General features: G+C 36.4%; 1 protein-coding gene and 1 long non-coding RNA gene across 6 annotated transcripts in view; one reads left to right on the top strand and one right to left on the bottom strand.

Moving 5' to 3' along the window:
* lsr (lipolysis stimulated lipoprotein receptor) overlaps positions 1–17,709 on the top strand; it is a 25,846-nt gene extending 8,137 nt beyond the window's left edge. For 2 of the 5 annotated variants that reach the window (XM_087282960.1, XM_087282958.1), the window contains 7 exons: positions 4,829–4,975; positions 6,595–6,792; positions 6,893–6,943; positions 7,172–7,300; positions 9,886–10,174; positions 14,545–15,007; positions 16,998–17,709. In XM_087282960.1, coding sequence (XP_087139086.1) covers positions 4,829–4,975; positions 6,595–6,792; positions 6,893–6,943; positions 7,172–7,300; positions 9,886–10,174; positions 14,545–15,007; positions 16,998–17,033 — 1,313 coding nt within the window. In that variant the 3' untranslated portion in view covers positions 17,034–17,709. 5 annotated transcript variants of the gene reach the window in all.
* On the bottom strand, positions 17,646–20,068 carry LOC141377876 (uncharacterized). Its single transcript, XR_015509753.1, has 2 exons — positions 19,490–20,068; positions 17,646–18,905 (listed from the first exon to the last, which is right to left on the bottom strand). It is a non-coding gene; the product is annotated as an uncharacterized LOC141377876 (long non-coding RNA).

Below are 20,068 nucleotides of genomic sequence, written 5' to 3'. Positions count from 1 at the left end.
ATCCGCTTGTTAAGTCGTGACGTATGGAATACTGTTTCCGGGTCCAAGCGCTACTTATTTGAATTGAGATAATTTTTGTTTATGACCACTTTTTTGTCTTATGACACGTTAAAGTGAAGTTTATAGAAAATCATAGTCAACAGTCTCTGGACTTGCTGAATCGCAAATACCAAAATGTTAACAATTTATTTAAAAAAAATGAATCACTTACTTGCCATCAGATATTAGGCATGAATATGTATATTGCGATTGTGATTTCTGAAATTATTACAGCGCTTTGTAAATGTTTATTATTACCACTTGTTGAGTCTCCCCATACAGTTTGATAAAGTGCTTGGACCCAGAAGCCGCTTTGTGTGACGTCACACTTAAAAAGCGCATAAAAAAACTTTATCGTGAGACGTCTCCTCTGAGCAATCAGATCTAGGGATGCTCAAAATAATCAATTAACCATTAACCGAAAGGGTGCGTTTGTGACCGATTAATGCTATCAGTTAAACGATTAAAATCATTATTTTATATATTTTTAGTTTGGCTGCATAAGGGGCCGATTGAATGCGCCTTTGCGTTAAGAGGGGCATCTTTTGCACGCGGCTTATCCCAGAGCAGCAGTTTGTGTTGTCAAGACAACTACAGAGAGCTTTTAAGGAGCATGGTTTCCGCTACATTCATTCTTCCATGGCGGGGAACAAAATGCATACCGCCATGGCTACATTACCCTTTCAAAACATTCAGTTATTGTTGTTGTTGTTTTTAATAGCGGATTATAATCGCATCAAAACATATTAAAAGGTAAGTGGATTATAACAGCGCAAACTTTTCGGTAATCGTATAGTGCTGTGGGCTATTGTTTAATCCTTTGGGGTTACGTGCTGACTGACAGACAGGTGCGCGATGCTATTCGTGAGGTCAGCAAACACGCAGAAGCTTTCAGTTAAGATGAACACAGTTTCTATAGTTATACTTTATTTATAGATAAAGTATGACTCTGCATATAATCACTCTGTCTTGCTGGAGTTTATAGCCGTTTCGCTTTACTTCAGGACGCATTAATGTCGCTCTGAAGGTCTAATCACTGTTTTAAGTTATCCAGAGCTGTATGAATGTACAAATCTTGAATATCATAATATTATTAAATATTACAATTTAATCAACATATACTGCAACACTTTTGCACAATCGATACCCAGCTGATTCAGTCGTTTCATAAGAGGACCGCGCTGAGCAAGACATACTTAACTTGCAGGACGATAACGTATAACCCGTGCCTACAGACACATTTGCCAAAGAAGCAAAATGGAAGAAGAATATTGCTTGAAACAGACGTGTTGATGCCAAAAAAAGCGCTGATGTTGACCTGGATCTGCATCATAAACGCAACAAATAGGCTTTACCTTTTATTTTACAGCTTATAAAGCATGTATGCACATTAATGCAATATCATATTTAAACAACAAAACTGTTTACAAAATTTCAACATATGCGCGCATGTTGTTGTCTTTTCATCACGCAGCGCGCACTTGAGCCGCGATGGAGACAAAGGAAACCATAGCAAGACATAATCTTTAAAATAATGATTTCTATTAAAAATGTAAAAAGGTTTTGTGATTATAATAATAACAGCGGGGCATTAAATAAATGCATATTTTCCGTGGAGAGAGCGATTTGAAGAAGTCTGCTATTTTATTTGACGGAAGACAAAAATATGATTGGAAAAAAAACAGCCTATGTCGGTTATTAAAAATAATCAGTCAGTGTTTTCAATTTGTAATATAAATTAATCATTTAAGTGGAAAATAATTTAGGGCAGTCCTATTTATTTTATTAATTTTATTTAGTTTATTCTGTTCTTCTGTGCTAAGCACTGCAGGTGCGTGAAAATGCTCTGTTGTATTGTTCTATTATTAATATGCTAGCATATAAAAATAAATCAGTATTTTATGCAATATTTAATGTGTCAGACACAAAATAGACACGTCAATTTGTTTAATATAAAATTAATAATAATCTGACCAGTTAACCGTTAATAACCGATTAATGAGCGGCGGTTGTCGGTTAGCAAAATTAACCGAAATGAGCATTCCTAATCAGAACATTCAGACTCATTTCGTGTCCCTAGCTGCTTGCACTCTCAGCAGTCGCACTTTTATTTTTTCAGCCTCATATTCATTTTCATTCAGCTTCAATCTTTTTATTCATTATTTTGCCGCAGCTCGGCTCTTTTTATTTATTTTCTCGCAGCCCCGTGAGCAAAATGCAGCCTGCAGGTTAATGATGATGTAACTGTCATTCAACCCCAAACAGCGGCACCTTAGTGAAAATAAGAATTCGGGTAATTAATATTAATGAATATTACACCTGCTCAATGAAGATCAGATGATTCAAGTAATACTGTGGTTAAAACAGTCTTGCAGGCAGCATAACAGCGCCATTGTGGTTTAGTGGTCAGCACGTTGCGTTATGATGCCGCCAACCCGAGTTCGAACCTCACCAGAGTAAATTGTGCGTGCGTGCGTGCGTGCGTGCCTGCGTGCGTGCGTGCGTGTGTGTGAGTGTGTGTGAGTGTGTGAGAGTGTGTGAGTGTTTACACCATTGTGTGCAATATTTGTATGCTTATAACCACCTCTGATCATAGTAGGGGTCGCAAGTCACTGGAATTGTTATTTTAGGGGTCGCGGGCTGAAAAGTTTAAGAACCCCTGCCTTAGCTGACATGTAAATGACTGCGCAATTTTTTTGAGACGCTATGGATATTCTTACTGGACAAATGTGAACAAAATTGGATATTATTACTGGACAAATTCTTACTTAAGACAATGATTGCATTTGCTGGCTGATAGTGGAGCAGTGTCTCATATCTGCATGCGCACATGACTCATGATTTGTGTCTGTGCATGTAGGATGTTGTTATGCTGCATGCTGGAATTGAGCCTTGGCAGACTATTGTGAGGCCAAACCTGTCCGGCTGCTTTCTCTTTATGTGTGTCAATTTTTTTTTTAGGTTGTTTAGGTTTAGGCTTTTTTTTAGGGATTTTTTTCTTGCCAGCAGCAACAACAACTGACAGACGTGTGCACACATGAAGATGAGTGCATTCATAGCATGAATGTATACTAAGTATCAAAGAAGAGGAATATACTATGCTTATGTACTGTATGTGTTTAACCAAAGACAGAATGTGTCATTTTGGTGTCTGCATCTAATTATTTAAGTATATTACAAAAGTTATTTTATATATATATATATATATATATATATATATATATATATATATATATATATATATATATATATATATATATATAAAGAGAAAATTAACTAAAAGTGTTTACTTTTAGTTTTTTGTTTCATTTGAAAAGTATTAAAGGAGACCTAAAAATCAAAAATCACTTTTAAAAGGGGTTTAAACAAAGGTGTGTGGTAAAAATGTGTAAATATAGCCAGCATCTAATGGTCAACATAAATTAATTCTTTTTTATAAAACCACAACATAAAAACAGTCTGCAGAAACACTTTAATTGACATTCTTCTTTTGTACATGTCAGCAGATCTCTCCCTCAATAGCATAGACAGCCCTGAGTGAGAAGCAGAAAATAATGTCTGCAACTAAGAGGCATTATAAACAGTCTCTTAGACTGCCTTTTTTTGAGCCGCCACTTAGTAAAAAACAATAGTCTGAATCTGCCACTATGCTGACACACAGCCATTTGTAGCTTCACCGTCCTCTGAAAAGAGCACTATCTCATTTGAATTTAAAGCGAGTTACCAAAATGGCACAATTATGATGAAAACCTAAAAGGGACAGTTTCAGAGAGTTATAAAAAATATTTGTGTGATATTTTGAGCTAAAACTTTACATACACACACAAGAGACATCAGAGACTGAGGCCCAATCCCAATTCTATTTTGTTTATCCCTAGCCCTTGGCCCTTGAAACTAAGTGTAAAGGGGAAGAGCTTCAAAATTTACCCTTAGGAAACGGGACAGCACTACAACACCAGCACACATCATGTCATCGCGATCTCTTCAGACGATATCATGTTATTATCGATATATTGTGGCAATAATATCATAACTGTACTGTGCATTTACACCTTTAACAAAACAACATTAAAGCTTTGCTTTACCAGACCCTATAAAAAGGTTCCCAGACACTAGATTTTTCTGACAGGGTATTCGAGTGTCATCGTGACACATGTGGAAGTATGTTGTGGGACTATTGTACAGGAGCTAGTATTATGGATTATAGAGAACAAGATTTAGCGTCTTTTTTAAATGTATTAAATTGTTTTTCTGAAAAGCATGACTGTAAAACACGAACGCCGTTATGAGTGTAGTAAAACATTTTCTTTTGTGTTGTGAAAATTCTTAATAATGGCAAAAAATACTAATTTGTGCAGCCGTGTTGCTGTTGTAGCTCATATATTTGGGGAAATGTTTGTACCCTTGATTTCGAGTGTGGTCCTGGAAAATCTCCAATTCAAGGGCTATCTATCCCCTCCCCTTAGCCCTTCACCTTCAAGCTAAAGAGAATTGGGACACCACTACCCTTTTATGTCAATGCATAAAACAAGGCGTAAGGGGAGGGGTAGAATTGGGATTAGGCCTTATTTTATATCTTTTAAAAAGGGCATAACAGGTCCTCTAAGTCAAAATCTAATTATGCAAAGACATTTGTGCAGTTACACTATGAAATCAGCATTGCATTTGCACAAGATTCTGTTTTTCTTCCAGGTTTTTCTGTTTATTGCCCTGAGTCTTCTGTTTATTATCTGATGCAAGCGGTTTGTCTGTTTCCCTCATTGTTTCAGTGTTGTTTGTTCTTCTACAGACTGGTTGTTAGTGGTGTTGGTGGTCCTGGGTTTCCTCTTGCTGTTGCTCCTGATTGGTATCTGCTGGTGCCAGTGTTGCCCTCACACCTGCTGCTGTTACGTCAGATGCCCCTGCTGCCCGGAGCGCTGCTGCTGTCCCCGCGCATGTCAGTCCACACCAGCACCACTTAAACAGACACAAATACTCATCTTTTCAGTTCTCATTTTAGGATTTTCATTTTTAATCATGTTGTTTTGTGCGTTTGTCTTTTTTTTAAAAAGTACTACTATTTAGGATTAATTCATTCTTATTTAATCTAATTTTTATTCTAGCTAATGTTTTATTTAATTTCAGCTTTAACATTTTCTACAATCAACATAGCAAAAACAAGATTATTTACTAACAGGTTTCATTATTATTTGCGTTATTTAATAAATTGGTTAGACTTTTATAAGGTTTCTACTTTTAATATCTAGATATGATTTGATTTAATATCTATTTCGTTTATGTATTTTTTTAGATACTTTTTTAGTAATTCCACTTAATAATTCAACTACTAGTTTATATTTGTATTTTTTTTTTTTATTTGTACAATTTTTAACAAAAAAAAGAATTTTAGGCCTTGTTTACACCAATACGTTTTAGTTTTAAAATGCTCAACTTTTGCTACAGTTACGCCTTCCAGCCACACTACCCCAAAGTTTTAGAGTCCCGAAAATGGAGCGTTTTGGAAATGCTGAGTTTAGTTTTATAACACTGCTTCTCCATGTCAATGTGCATGGGAGAAAACCGAGACATCTGAAAACGGAGGCGTGACTTCAGACATTAGCCTATCTGATTGGGCTTTTTTTCAATATTAAGTAGACCATCACAAAGTTCAGTCTTGCATCCTTTCCTTTTAAGTTCAGACTTGGCAAGTTTGATATGGAAAACAAACTCCCGTGGACATGGGAGTCCTCTTCTAAGGGAACACTGTAGTTTATAACGTCATTCACATCACCCTTGCTGCAGTTTTAATAATCAATAATGGCAACCAATAAAACAATAAGTTTATTTAATAAAGAAAATTAAGGAAAGCAATCAGTCGAATATGCAGAATCAGATTATGTGGTTACATAAATTAATATATTTACTTTGCACTTAGCCAAAACACGTTATCTGAGAACAAGTTATAGATTCAAAAGACAGAAGAGTCAATAGATATAGACAAGATGATTTAAATATCACACTTAACAACTATAGTGAGATGAAATCCAGCAGTAGATTCTTAATGAACTGTCCGACGTGTGCTGCTCACACCTGGGGAGGTGTGTTCAAAGTCCCCGGTTGACTGGCTTGAGCTCAGAAGTGCACTTAAGCAGCAGCGCACTTCTGCGGTCACATGATGCTCGTTTTTAGTTGTGTAGTGTGGACGGAGAGCTTTTCAGAAACGCTAGATGAAACGGCAGTGTTTATGTGGCTTGTTTTTATTCTAAAAATACTATTTTAAAACTTAAAACGTGTTGGTGTAAAAGGGGCCTTAGTAGGTTTGGTTTAGTCAATAATGAACGTTGATGTGGTAAACTGTTCCGTGCATTAGAAACATACTGCAACATATTTGCAATGTTAGTAAAGCAGAAAGTGCTTTGTGCTTAAAATGTCATTAGTTTTTGTTCCAGCTGTTACTTAAAATAATGGGTAAATGAAATAAGTTAAATAAGAAATGTATGCATGGATATTTGATAACAATATTATTGCACTTTTGACTAAAAATAAAATTGACACCATAAATGATTTTTCTCACAGTATATGAGGCTGGTAAAATGGTGAAGTCTGGCATTCCCAGTCAGTACGCAGCCACTGCCTACGCACAAAGCATGTACGGCCAGCCTGCTTACGGAGTTGGTGCAGCCATGCCGGGCATTCCTATGATGCCTATGCAAATGGGAGTTGGTGGTCCTCCATCAAATGGCTATGGCAGAGACTACGATGGAGCCAGCTCAAGTACACTCAACATCTCATTGCTTTACATGTTGCAGTTTATGTAACATAATGATTACACTAATTTATGGTATTTGTTGTTCATTTGCTCCTCCCACTACAGTTGGCCAAGGATCTCAAGTGCCGTTGTTGCAAGAACATGATGCTGGAGGAAGTGTGTTTCATTCATATGTTTATTATTATATTATATTATATTATATTATATTATATTATATTATATTATATTATATTATATTATATTATTAAAATTGTATTTTAATTGAATCTAACACTTTTAACTAGTTGTTTTTCTTGTATTTTTGATCAGTTTATAGCATTTTTAATTGAACTTAAATTATTCAGGTGTTCTGTTAGATGTGTAATATTGGTATTTTGTCTTCAGACCGTAGTGGATACCGTGTCCAGGCAGACCAAGATGGAAACCCAACACGTGTGCTTTATTACATGGAGCGAGAGGTTGCCAATCTCGACCCCAGTCGCCCAGGGATCGCTCCAGGCAAATACAGTCGTCGTGAGTTCTGGAAACGGGCACTATCTTTCACTCTGAGGGTTGGGTTTTGAATACAGTGGTGCTTAACTGGACTTGAGTAAATCCTACACTAATGTTCAAATCAACGACAGTGGCTACGTTTACATGGACATCAGTAATCAAATTATTTGCCTTAATTTAAATAAGACAATAATATAATGAAGGTGTTTACATGAGTTGCTTTTCGAATGTTCCTTTTATGTTCCCATTTTACATGTTATAGTATATACTGTAGTTCGATTAGTGTCGTTACATCAACATTTGATGCTAGTTTCCTTTAGCATTTTACGCAACAGCATTTCGTGTTCACCGTATGTGATTTTGGGCGTTTCGTTTGTCATTTTGCGTCATGTTCATCTGCAGTTAATATCTCTCACTGTGCAGGCAAACAGAATACTAATTCTCAAGCAACAGATCACCTCTGCCATTCATTCACTAATTTTTCATTCATGACAAACTTGGAAGTACTGGATGAGAGCATAGTCATTGTTTCCCACCCGCACCAAAAATGTGCTCTATTGCTTGAAGCCATTCTCATTTGTTTGTCATCAAAAACATCTGACAACTGCTGTTAGTGTGTGCGTGCTATTGGACGTTTAAAGTACTGCAGTGTTACTTTCGTTTTTTCTCAGCGTGTGGTCAAGAGTAACGCACTAGTAGATTATTTCTGTGGCTGATTTAAATGTTCAAATAAATGTGCATAACTGCTCTAGATTTACTAAATCTCTATTTAGTAAATATTCACGGTTCATTTGATTATTATCAGTTTTAAAGCACCTGTATTTTGCTGAAAGAAGACTTTTTCACGGCTTACACATTATGCTGGTGGTATGATAATATTGCTAATATTCTGTTCAAATGATCTTATTTAATAGATATTCCTTATGCATATTGAGATTTCTATGAAAAATATGTACATTTTACTTCTGGTTGAACTGAACAAGTTAAAGTAAATGTGAATATATACTTACTTTTAAATTTTGGTGGGCTAGAATAATTATATTTATTATTATCAATATTATGACTATTTAAATGTAAAAATGCAAATCAGCCACAGATATATTTCAGCAGTTGTGTGAAGCAATAAACATGCTGATTCGCATTATCACTGGTGGCAGGTAATGCTTGAAATGTAAACATCTGGGGCCTCATGTACGAAGACTTGCGTTGAAATCATACTAAAATATTGCTTGCGCACAAAGCTGTAAATGTGCATACGCAGTAAAAAAATCAGATGTATAAAACACTGCGTACGCCGAATCTACCCCATGCTAATGACTCTACTTTGGCAAAACCCAACGGAAAAGCAATGGCAAAAGCAAGCAAAAAGAGAAACTTTGAACAGAATGTGAATTGAAGGTGCTGCTTTCCCAGGTAGACTGGAGGAAAACTGTTTTATTTGCATGTTTGTCCTCCGGAATTAATAACAAGAGAAAAAATAGAGTGGGAGTGTTTAGCTGATGTGGTTAACACAGTTGGGTCTGAACATCACACTGAGTGGATTAAAAAAGAAAAACTGCGATGTAAAGGTGTAAACTTTTGTAGTGTCTTTAACAACATGAGTGGCGTAGCTCGTAAAACACATGGCAACATGTTTTGACACGTTCAAGCATGAACTCAGTTCGAATCCAGCGTCTGATGAAGACGTTCTTCTGTTTTTCCCCGCTACATATTAGATTTTGGCTACTCTTCATCACGAGGAAGTCAAGTAGGAGTCATTAATAAGTGTGTGCATCATATATTATTTGCACATTTATTGAATGGAAATGTTTCTGATTCACGGATACAAATTCGTCTTCAGGTGGCACCTTTATAGCAATGTGTGTGCAGTCGATCGCTCCTATTACATTGGGAAAACCGGCGACTACTGCAAATTGCGCTTTAATGTTTGGCTGGTCAACCATGGTATGGAAACCTTGGATACCTGCTAGACATGCGGATGAACCATGTCTTATACAGCTGTCAATACACAGCTCAAAGATGTAGTGTGCAATTTAACACAACTGCCTCTAGGAGACGCCATTGGAATTAAAACAAACAAACAAACACACACAAGAAATGAACGGATGCCAGGCATGAAGTTGGTGTGGACCAACGCACATTTTTATGTTCATTTCATCGTTAGTAAGTCTAAACGCGAGCGTGAACAGTTTTTGTGCGTATGCAACATTGATACATGAGGCCCCAGGTTTGTTGTCCTAAGATATATCAATTATGTTTTTTCTTGTGCTTAAATGTTAAAATGGCCCTTTTATAAATTGTCAGTCGTAGAGTAGAGTTTGAGACCCCTGCTTTACATGGTAGACTCTTAATCAGAGTATTGTCTCAATCATATTAAAATCAGAGTATGGGTGTCCATGTAAACATAGTGAGTGACAAGGTTAGAGATTCACAATCGTGTCCTCCTTGGGTGTTTGAAAATCCACAGGCAATCTAAAGGGAACAAGCTTAGTCTCAACAGTGTTTCCTGTAGATTCTCTGGTGATTCTTGGTTTTTAAGGTTGGATGACGATTTAGATTTATTTTACTATTTAGTCTTACGCTGTGTATCTTTATATATCTTCCAGTGGATGGTATGAGTGAGGTGAGCTCACTTCATGATGGTCCAGACTCTCGAAATCGTGGTCGAGCCAGACCTCCTCAGCTTACAACAGTGTACGATGATGTGGATGAAAACATGAGCACCATCAGCAGTGTCTCTCAGCACATGCGAAGGGATGAGCCCAGACGGGGAGCTGACAGTCGGGGACGCGCTCGTTCCATGGAGAACTTGGACGATATCAGCCGCGGTTACAGAGATCGAGATGACTATCCGCCTGCGCGCCGAGACGGTGGACCCAGGGGTGGTAGACGAGGGTAAGTGAAGGATTCATGCTAAATATATGCACTAATACGACAGTGGGCACTTAATAATATAGCATTAAAAGTTTACTTCAATAGGTTTGCAAGAATCCAACTAATAATATACACTGCAGCATCAGCTCTTTCAGTGTCGATGTCTTAAAATGTCTTAAATTAAAAACCACACTTTGGGCCTAAAAAAAGTTTTAAATGAATAACACTAAAATAATAGGTGCATTGGACATGAAGCAAGGCTGCAGCTGGCGATCAACTAGATTAGCGCAGGCAGGGGCAGAGTTGAAAACGGAACCATCAAGGCGGACAGCCGGACACTTCGAGGTTTAAAGTTGCCACAGTCATGATGAACGATCACATGGCGTGTTAATTTATTTATTTGTTTATTGCAATGAAAACAAATGATGTACAGTATAAATGAAGCAGAATACAGTATCTACAATTCATTTTAACAATAATAAGAGAATTATGAATCAAATTTAAGTATATGACAAACGCATAAAAAATAATGGAGAACGAGAGGGCTCATGAAAAGGAATTCACTATCCACGAATAGGCCTATTAAACACAAAACAGTCAGCACAAATTCTAGGAGTTTAAACATCAGTCTTCAGGCTACTAGATGTTCAATGGTATGTCAATACTGTTCCAGTTCTTGTTGAATATGCAAAAATGGTTTACATTTATTTACATTTTTATATATATAAAACTAAAACAATGTGTTTTGATTAAGTCTTTAACAATGATTAAGATTATTTTTGATAATGAAAGCATTGAAAAAAGCACTTTAATCCAAAAAGATTGAACAAAATAAGCAAAATAAATGAGCTACACTTAGAAGTTTCCAAGAAAGAGCAATAGGTACATCAATATCACTTTTAAAATCTTTGTTTAATTGGCTTGACAGGAAAAAATTATTTAACAATCATATATTTTTATTTTTACTAAAATATTTCTTTTAACTTAATTTGTAAAGAAATCTTTAAAGGGGGTCAGGGTCAATGATGATAATTATTTTATCACAAGTCTGTAAGACTTTTTTTGGGCAAATAATTAGGTTATTTACAAAAATATGTCATTTAAATTGTTTATGGAGTTGAATACAGTAGTCTGTATAAAAAGGCAGATTAAACCTTTAGAATGCACTATACAAACAATCATCATGAACAAATTATTTAAAAAAAGGTGATACTGCAGTAAAATATTTGTAGTCTTTTAATAAGCATGATGTGTGCAAGATAGAGAAGGTATAAAAAGTGAATTGTTTGTTTTGAAATTTGTGAGATGAAAGTTGTCCAATAATAAACCGGAAACACACGTGGTTGTTGTCATGCGGTGAACTCGGCCAATCTTGTAATATTGGTGTCGTCATCGCAGCTCCAGCCGTCGCTCTTCATATGCTGCACCCGCTGAATCAATCGTCTGATCTCAATCGTCCCACTTTAGGACCGATTTCAATCAGTCTGCGCAGCGTTGCATGAAGTCGAATACACCTATTGTGTTGTAGGTCTTGCATTATTTTAAACAGGTCTTAATATTTTTAAGTCCATGTAAAGCTACCCAATCTGACTGACACTCAATCACCAATAATCCATCTCAGAACTTTATTTTAATGCGATACAACTCACAACAGCTGTTAGACATTTTCACAGCAAATTCTCCAAATTAAATTCCCTAATCAGTGGGAAAAAAACTAAAGCAACACATCCCTTTACATGATCTTGCATTAATACAAAAACTATTAACTGAAGTAACCAGACCACTAGAAAAATAAAATAAAATTTACTTAAAATATACTTCATATTGGTCTTTAAATGTCTTAAATTTGACTTGAAGAAACCTGCAGAAACCCTGTTTTTACTCAGCAGTGTCTGAAATTGTTCATTTGATTATCCGCTTTCTCTGAACTCCTTATAAGAACCATCTCTGCTATGTCAGTTGTGATTGGTCAACCATATGCATGCAAATCTGAATTTCAGTTTCAACAGCTTTCTCATTAATTAAAAAGATAGAGACATACACAAAGTGCATTTGCTTTTGGATTTTAGAAAACCATGTCTTCCTGACATGTCGGGTTCTATAGATGTTGGCACCAGCATCTGGATTCATAGCACAGCAGATGTTTTGTTACAAGTTTTGGTTTTTAGAAATTTGTTAGAGTAGCAGGAGCTTGAATTAAGATCCAGATGTAAATTTATTTTCATTAAGAAAAACAATACCATCTGTAAAAACTCCCCTATCTTGGGTCACAATAACAGCAAGTACTACAACCATCCTATAGTAAAAAGTAGCCTAGCCTGGTTGGCAAATTGGTAGTGGCACTAGTACAACTTCTTAGACTTGTTTTTAGCCTTTTTCTCAAGGAATAATTCACCCAAAAATGAAAGATCTGTCATTGTTTACTTATTCTTTGCTTGTTTCAAACCTGTTTGACTTTCTTTCTCCTGTTGAACACAAAAGAAGATATACTGAAGAAATTTGAAAACCTGTAACCATTGACTGCCATAATATTTGATTTTCTTGCTATGGATGTCAATGTTTACATGTATTTAGTTTTCTTTTAAATAACTTTTTTAATGTTCAACAGAACAAAGAAACTCATAAAGGTGTATAACCACTTGAGGGTGAGTACATTTTATTTTAATGTGATCGATCCCTTTAATGCAAACATTTATTCACAGTATGGAGCCTTCAATTACAGAAAAACCATACAAGATCTACATATATGGAATTTCATGATAAAAACCACTTGTGAAACAAAAACGTTTGTAATATTTTTATGTTGGGGGGAAAAAGTCATTTGTTTCAGTTATTCCACTCATGAGTGTGGTCGAGTATGGTTACACATACTTCAAATTGGTCCTCTGCATTTCACCCATCCAAATGTAGCTCCGTACTCCCAGTCAGCAGCTTGATGTATATAAAGAGTCACATTTGAACAGCTGTGACACAATAGTTTCTGGGTGCTTTCACACCTGTGAATCGATTCATTTGTTCCGAAACAGTGATTACAATTGTTACTATGTTGCTCTTTGTTCTTGGTGTGGTTCGCTTTCACACGGCAAAGTTTCTAAAAGGACCAAAAGAGCTAAAACAAACCGCATGCAAGTAAATTCTTCTCACATTGATCAGAGTTTCAGGGCTTATTTTGCAGAGTCCTGCTCCGCTGTCATTCGTCCTTATTTTATTTTATGATAATGAGCAATAAAGACATAAGCGAAAAGCTGCGCTTTTCTTTTGAATGGTGACACTAACAGACATCGACAACAAGTATAAATCAGAGGTAAGACTTTCTCATACATAGCAGTTGGCTTATGCATTATAGGCTTTACATTCTAGAGAGAAATAACAGTTAAACTAAGACTGCAGTTCGGTCAATTTTCCTATACATGATACCCTGTGAGATAGCTGGGCTCGGATCGTATCGCTTTCTCACTACAATAGATTCGCTCCCGAGTTTGTTTCAATCAAGCCGAGACCTCCTCATTCAGATGATGTTGGACCAATTAATTTGGTGCGGATCCGAGCATGGTTGCTGGATTTACACATGCCAAACAAACTACGCTACCTGGGCAAACGAGATTGGTTCCGAAACAAAAGTCTAAGTGTGAAAGCACCCTTAATCTTTTTTTTTACTGGCTTTTAACGTATTTGAACTAATACTGCTGTCAATCAGCGCCACCTCCTGGACTGATTATTTTAAAAATGTGTCCTAATGGGAATGAAAAACAACTGCTGCGAGTCATTTTACCCTCATCGTAAAACAGCATCTTGTGCTATTTAAATGGAGCATTGGCATCACTAAAGTGAACATTTTCACTTTTTTCAAATATATAACCAACCCAAACGTAATTCACCAAAATGTTTGACACACACACACACACACACACACTGTCCCACTAACACATTGATTGAAAGAGTGGCATTTTTAAAATGACAGAAAAAGACATACCATGATAAATACTACACAATACAAACTAAATAAATGAAACAAACTGTTCTCGATTAGAATCAACATGCAAATCAGCAGCATATTATCAGTCATGTACTTTTATTGTTAATTTTTGGAAAAATTTTGCCGCTCTTGCTGATCACAATTCTAAATGGAAGTTCTAAGCATCCTACCGGACCTGCTGGTCATTATGGCGCTCTCCATGCAGCAATGAAGACAATGGTCTATAAGTGAGCCCTAAACCTAAGCACACACTGAGGAATTAGTGAGTTCAGTTTGGTATTGATGGTGGGAGAGAGCACTGTTCATTCACTCCCTCCACTTTCTATTTCTGCTAGTACATGGGAATCAAACCGGCATCCTTTTGATTATTGAGGCATAATAGAGGCACTTTATAACATGACTTTTCTTTCTTCAGTTCTGATGATGAGTGGAGCAGTAGCGGACGAGGATACGACCCAGTTGATGACCGTCGCCGCCGTGATTATTCCCCTGACAATCGTCCCCGACATGGAGACTCCTTCCGAGGGGCTGGTTTCCAGGGCCGCCGTACCCGTAGCCGTGATGACCTGATGGATCTGGTGCGTGATCCTGGCCGTGGAGGCAGGGACGAATATGACGACAGCTTCCTCAGGGAGGCCATGGAAAAGAAGAAGCTGGGCGAGCAGCAAAGAGGCCGCAGCCGTGAACGCCTTGATAGCGAGAGTGATCGATCCGACCGCTACAGAGGGCATCACAGTGGACCGCCACCTTTACCACTCGTACCAGCCTCCGGAAACCCTGATCGCCGTGGAAACCACAGCAACTTCCCACCTCCTCCCCCTCCCTATACTGAGGACACTGACAGCTTGCCATCATCCAAAAAGAGCAACTTAAAAAAGGTGAGCCAGGATTAAAAAAAGCTAGATTAAGGGTGCATGCAACTTGTATGCAGATGCGTGGCCAATACAGCACAAAAGAATAGCTTTTACATAGTCAAGGTGTCCGCTGGGTCTTAATGTATTAAAACGCTGAAATATTGACTTGTAGGTCTTAAATCGTTTTCAAAAGAGTGAAGGGTTAGCATGGAAAGGGGAGTTTCAGTACATGCACGGGCTAATTTAAAACACAGACGCAGGGAAGAATAACAGTAACTACGTTTAAATGGACATCAGTAATCGTATTATTTGCCTTAATCTGAATAAGACAATAAAATGATGAAGGTTTTTACATGATGTGCTTCTTGAATATTCCTTTCATGATCCCCTTTTACATGTTATAGCACATAATTCGATTAACATTATTGCATAATTGCAGTGCTATTCACATTTCCTCCAGAGTTTCATATAATTTAGGGTGTTTCATTCTTAATTTGTAGACTTTAACTGCAGTTTCACTTTCATTCAGGAACGTTTAATGCATGCCCCACGTGAAAAAAGATATTGGATGCAAGGAACTGCTGGAAGAGTGTTGTTTTAGTTTAACTTTCAATACTGCATGCTGTATGGGAGAAAAAAAACCATGCGCATTTCTCGGTAGATGCAGAGAATAGCGTTAAACAACTGTGTGTATAGACTATACCGTCATAAATGTGGTGAAAATCATACGCAGCAAAAATCGTAGTTTGATTGCGGTTTATATTCGGGGGGCAGCATTTACAGCGGATCTTTCAAAACCTTTGTTGTCGCACATTCATAAACGCAACATTGACAACCCATGTCTTCGAACGATTCTTTTTCTTCCACTTTTTTTATTGCGGTTGGCAACACTCTGCTCTGTCTCTCTGCCGTCTAACACTATATCGGGTAAAAAGCTATATCATGCATATTAACAAAGTTGCGCCTCATTTACAATAGAGCACGCTGATTGATTTGAACCAAGTGTTTCTCATGAATTAATGATGAGAACTCAAAGACGTCACGTTGTAGTTGCTGGTACAGACATCCAGTCTCCACACTGGAATTTACAACCGGATCTAATCGCCGTCACGCGTCTTCAAAATTTATTTTCAAACAGGAAGAACGTATTTGCTCAAAATAACGCAAAAACAATGAATTTTCACTTTTTTTATGAAATACATGTGTTCTAATAGAGTTTTAATAAGTGGCTCATGCAACTTTTTCATGAAAAATATTTTAGGTGCCGCTTTCACTAGTGTGCTTTTATTTTAAAATGTGTAGGTTTTTAATGTTACGCCTGGCATCCATACTACACTTGCATACTCGACCTTTAAACATGGAATATTTCGAAAAGCTAAAGACCCCATTTTACTTTGGAAATATAATTTGCATTTGTTTTTATTTTTTCCGAATGTGTAAATGAAAAGATTCACTTCACTTTAGGATGGAATCTCCGCTTTTGTTACACGAGGCGAGGATACATGTATATAGTTTTAAGACTTAATCGAATATTGCTGTAATATTTCAATTCATCTTTGTTTGTATAGCACTTTTACAATGTAGATTGTGTCAAAGCAGCTTCACATAGAAGATTACAGTAAATTGAAACCGTGTCAGTTCCTAGAGAAGGGTTGTGGCTGGAAGGGCATCCGCTGCATAAGAACGTGCTGGAAGAGTGGACGATCATTCCGCTGTGGCGACCCCAGAATATTAAAGGGAATAAGCCAACAAGAAAATAAATGAAACCGTGTCAGTTCAGTTTTCAGAGTTTAAGTTCAGTTAAGATTAGCTCAGATCAGTTCAGTGTGTTTTAATATTCACTGCTGGGAGTCCAAACACTGATGAGTAATCCATCAATGCACAGCTCAACTCGGGAAAAACCTGGCTCAGTTAGCACAACTATTTCTCATATGGCAAAATGTCTTGTAATATTCAATACTGTAATATTTCTCGCACAAACAGTGATCAGTTCTTTTGTGTTTTCTTTCTTCAGAATGGAGCTGTGAGCAGAGAGAGTCTGGTGGTGTGACGCTGCAGTGAAACCTCTGCAGGAAGTGTTTCATCTGCATATTCACCTCACTTATGAGTGGTTATGTGTTCAGGTTAAATGCAGACAAACATTGTGTATAGTGAAACGTGAATTTGTAATGTTCTTTTACGACATTTTTAATGATATTTTTGTAGCTACCGATATTTTTGATTATTTTACTGATATGCAGGCTCATTTATGATCTTGAAACTGATGTGCTTTTCTTACGGTATGTTTCCTGCCAGGAACATTTTTAGCAGTAAGTACTTACCCATGACTTCTTACACACAGCAGTCTGAATAATAATGTAACTTTTAATTGGTAATCATTTGTTTCATAGAGAAAATGATGAGCAATACAGGATTCCAGGTGTTCATTTAAAATAATGTAATATAAATAAACGATTAGACTCAAGTGTGGACTGAATGTTAATTGTAGTCTTAAGATGTCATGCAGTTTCCGCAAGAGAGTGATTTTTATAAGGTAATTTTACTTTTATTATAAATATTTTTTAGATGCAAAAAAAAAAAAGTCAGTGTGCTTATTTTGCTTGTTTTTATACATATTGCATACGTTTAGTATCGGTCTTAAATTTGGTCACACAGTTGTTTGTTTGTTTTTATTTTTGTACAGTCATGTAAGTACATTATAAATAAAGCATTTTCTATTGTGTTTAGATGTGATGTTCTGTCCCGGATCAGATGTGACATTTGCACAGCCTTTTTTACTTAATATATTGATGTTTTTTTAATTATGACCACTAGATGTCAGTTTACTATTCTTGTAAGTACACTTTTAGTTGCAGGGAAATGTGCTGAGTTCTTATACATTTGACATTGATGTGTACAGTTGAAGTCAGAATTATTAGCCCCCCTTTGAATTTTTTTTTCTTTATTAAATATTTTCCTAATGATGTTTAACAGAGCAAAAAAAAATGTTCAAAGTATGTCTGATAATATTATTTCTTCTAGAGAAAGTCTTATTTTTTTATTTCGGCTAGAATAAAAGCAGTTTTAAATTTTTTATGAACCATTTTAACGTCAAAATTATTAGCCCCTTAAAGCTATTTTTTCCGATAGTCTACAGAACAAATCATCCTTATACAATGACTTGCCTAGTTAACCTCATTATGTCATTTAAGGCTGTATAGAAGTGTCTTGAAAAATTTCCAGTAAAATATTATTTACTGTCATCATGGCAAAGATAAAAGAAATCAGTTATTAGAAATGAGTTAATAAAGCTATTATTTCTGGAAATGTGTTCAATAAATCTTCTCTCTGTTAAACAGAAATTGGGGCAAAATAAATAGGGAGGCTAATAACTCTTACCTTAACCGTATGTGTAAATTATTATCATTATGTTATCATTGAACCACTGTATATCATTTGTATGTCTACTAAATGAATACCAATTTACAGTTCTTACTGTTTGGTGAATTTGAGCTTTATTGTATGGATCCTGTACAGATCTATAAACCAGCCTATTCTCCTAAAATGTATATAAAAGAGTGCTCACTTGTAGGCGTTCTTACATCTTGGCTGTTATCTTGTGGGCTTAACGGAAAAAAAAGCATCTTTTCTAACCCAGATGGAGATGAAGGACCAACAACTGCCTATGTCTCAGAGTGAGTCGTAGTTTGTGGATCCACCATTGGTGGCCTGCCAAGATCACAGCAGAAAGGTGGCCATCAACACTCTCATCCATCTGCTGTCGTAAAAGCTGCCATTCCTTAAGATAGACAGGAGGATAGGTGAGATCTACTTAAAGGGATGCATTACAAAGTGTCAATTCTGTCTTTACTTGCCCTTCACTTATTTGAGTTCTTCTGTTGAACACAGTATATATATTTTGTAGAAAGCCAGAAACCAGGGGCTGTTGAATTTTATTTTTTTATCTCTAAATGTCAATAGCTACTAGCTTTTGTGTTTAACAGAAAATAATTGCAGCTGGTGTTTTTCAGCCAATGCTAAACTTCCGGTGGAAGGTTATGTGACTATTTTCAAATTCATAAGTTTCCTTTTACAGCATTGATGTTGTTAAAGGAACCTTATGAATTTGAAAATAGTCCATAAATGGAATTCAATGCAGTGGTTCATCTCTGGTTTGAGACCCACTTCATATCGTATATATATCAGGCAGGGAAGATCACTGATATTTAAAGAAATTGGACCTTAAACGTGGCAATTTTTTAATGGAAAGACGGTTTGTCGGAAGCGCTGAGGCTGGCTGGCTGTGCATATAACCCATTGCTAATTTCTGTAAGATGTCCCATTTAAGACACTCGATCACGGACATATCATGTATGTACATCGTCATACATTTATAGGCCTATTAATTGATTTTGGCTTTATTAAAAAACAGAGGAGTATAAACTGTTATCTCTAACAGTAAATTACATATTTGAGTATAATTGATGGTGAATATGTATGGAGCAAAATGGCTTCTTTTTGCAAAACCTGCTAAATATCGAAGTTTATTGAAATAGGCATTGAGTATGGTGGCAGTGTCTGCTCATGCACGATATGATATCTATTTAAAAGCGCGTCCGCAGCTTTGTAGTTTGCTGCTGTTCGCGTGCTGTTCATAATAGTGGATTCTGATTGGCTGTCAATGTTTTCATCCGTTAATTGAGTTCGATTGAATATCTTTTTCTTCTATTAAACTGTACAAACCCGTACTGATAAACATTTGAAGCGCAAACAGTTTTGCCTTACATACACCACTGTACTTCTATTTTCCTATGGCTGGTGATGAAGATGAAGTCTTTCACATTCACAGGAACAACTTCAGGTGCGTTTTTAAATAATTTCCCCTAGAGCTAATATTCAGTCTTTGGCTAATATCAGCATCTGACTCTTCCTTAAAACTGGCTAGCAGTGTGTTTTTACATCTTTTAAAATCGTCTCATCTTTTGGCCTAGAAGATGGTTATCGCAACAATATAAGAAATCACATAGATATTTTCACAGATTTTTTTTTAAATAAAAAAATATTGACTATAATACAAAATTATTTTATAATGCAAAAATTGTTTCT

The sequence above is a fragment of the Danio rerio genome, chromosome 15, assembly GCF_052040795.2.
Source record: "Danio rerio strain M-AB ecotype USA chromosome 15, GRCz13ab, whole genome shotgun sequence".
Classification (NCBI taxonomy): Eukaryota; Metazoa; Chordata; class Actinopteri; order Cypriniformes; family Danionidae; genus Danio; species Danio rerio.
Note: the sequence above shows the minus strand (reverse complement) of the source record. Positions and strands in the feature narration are given on the sequence as shown.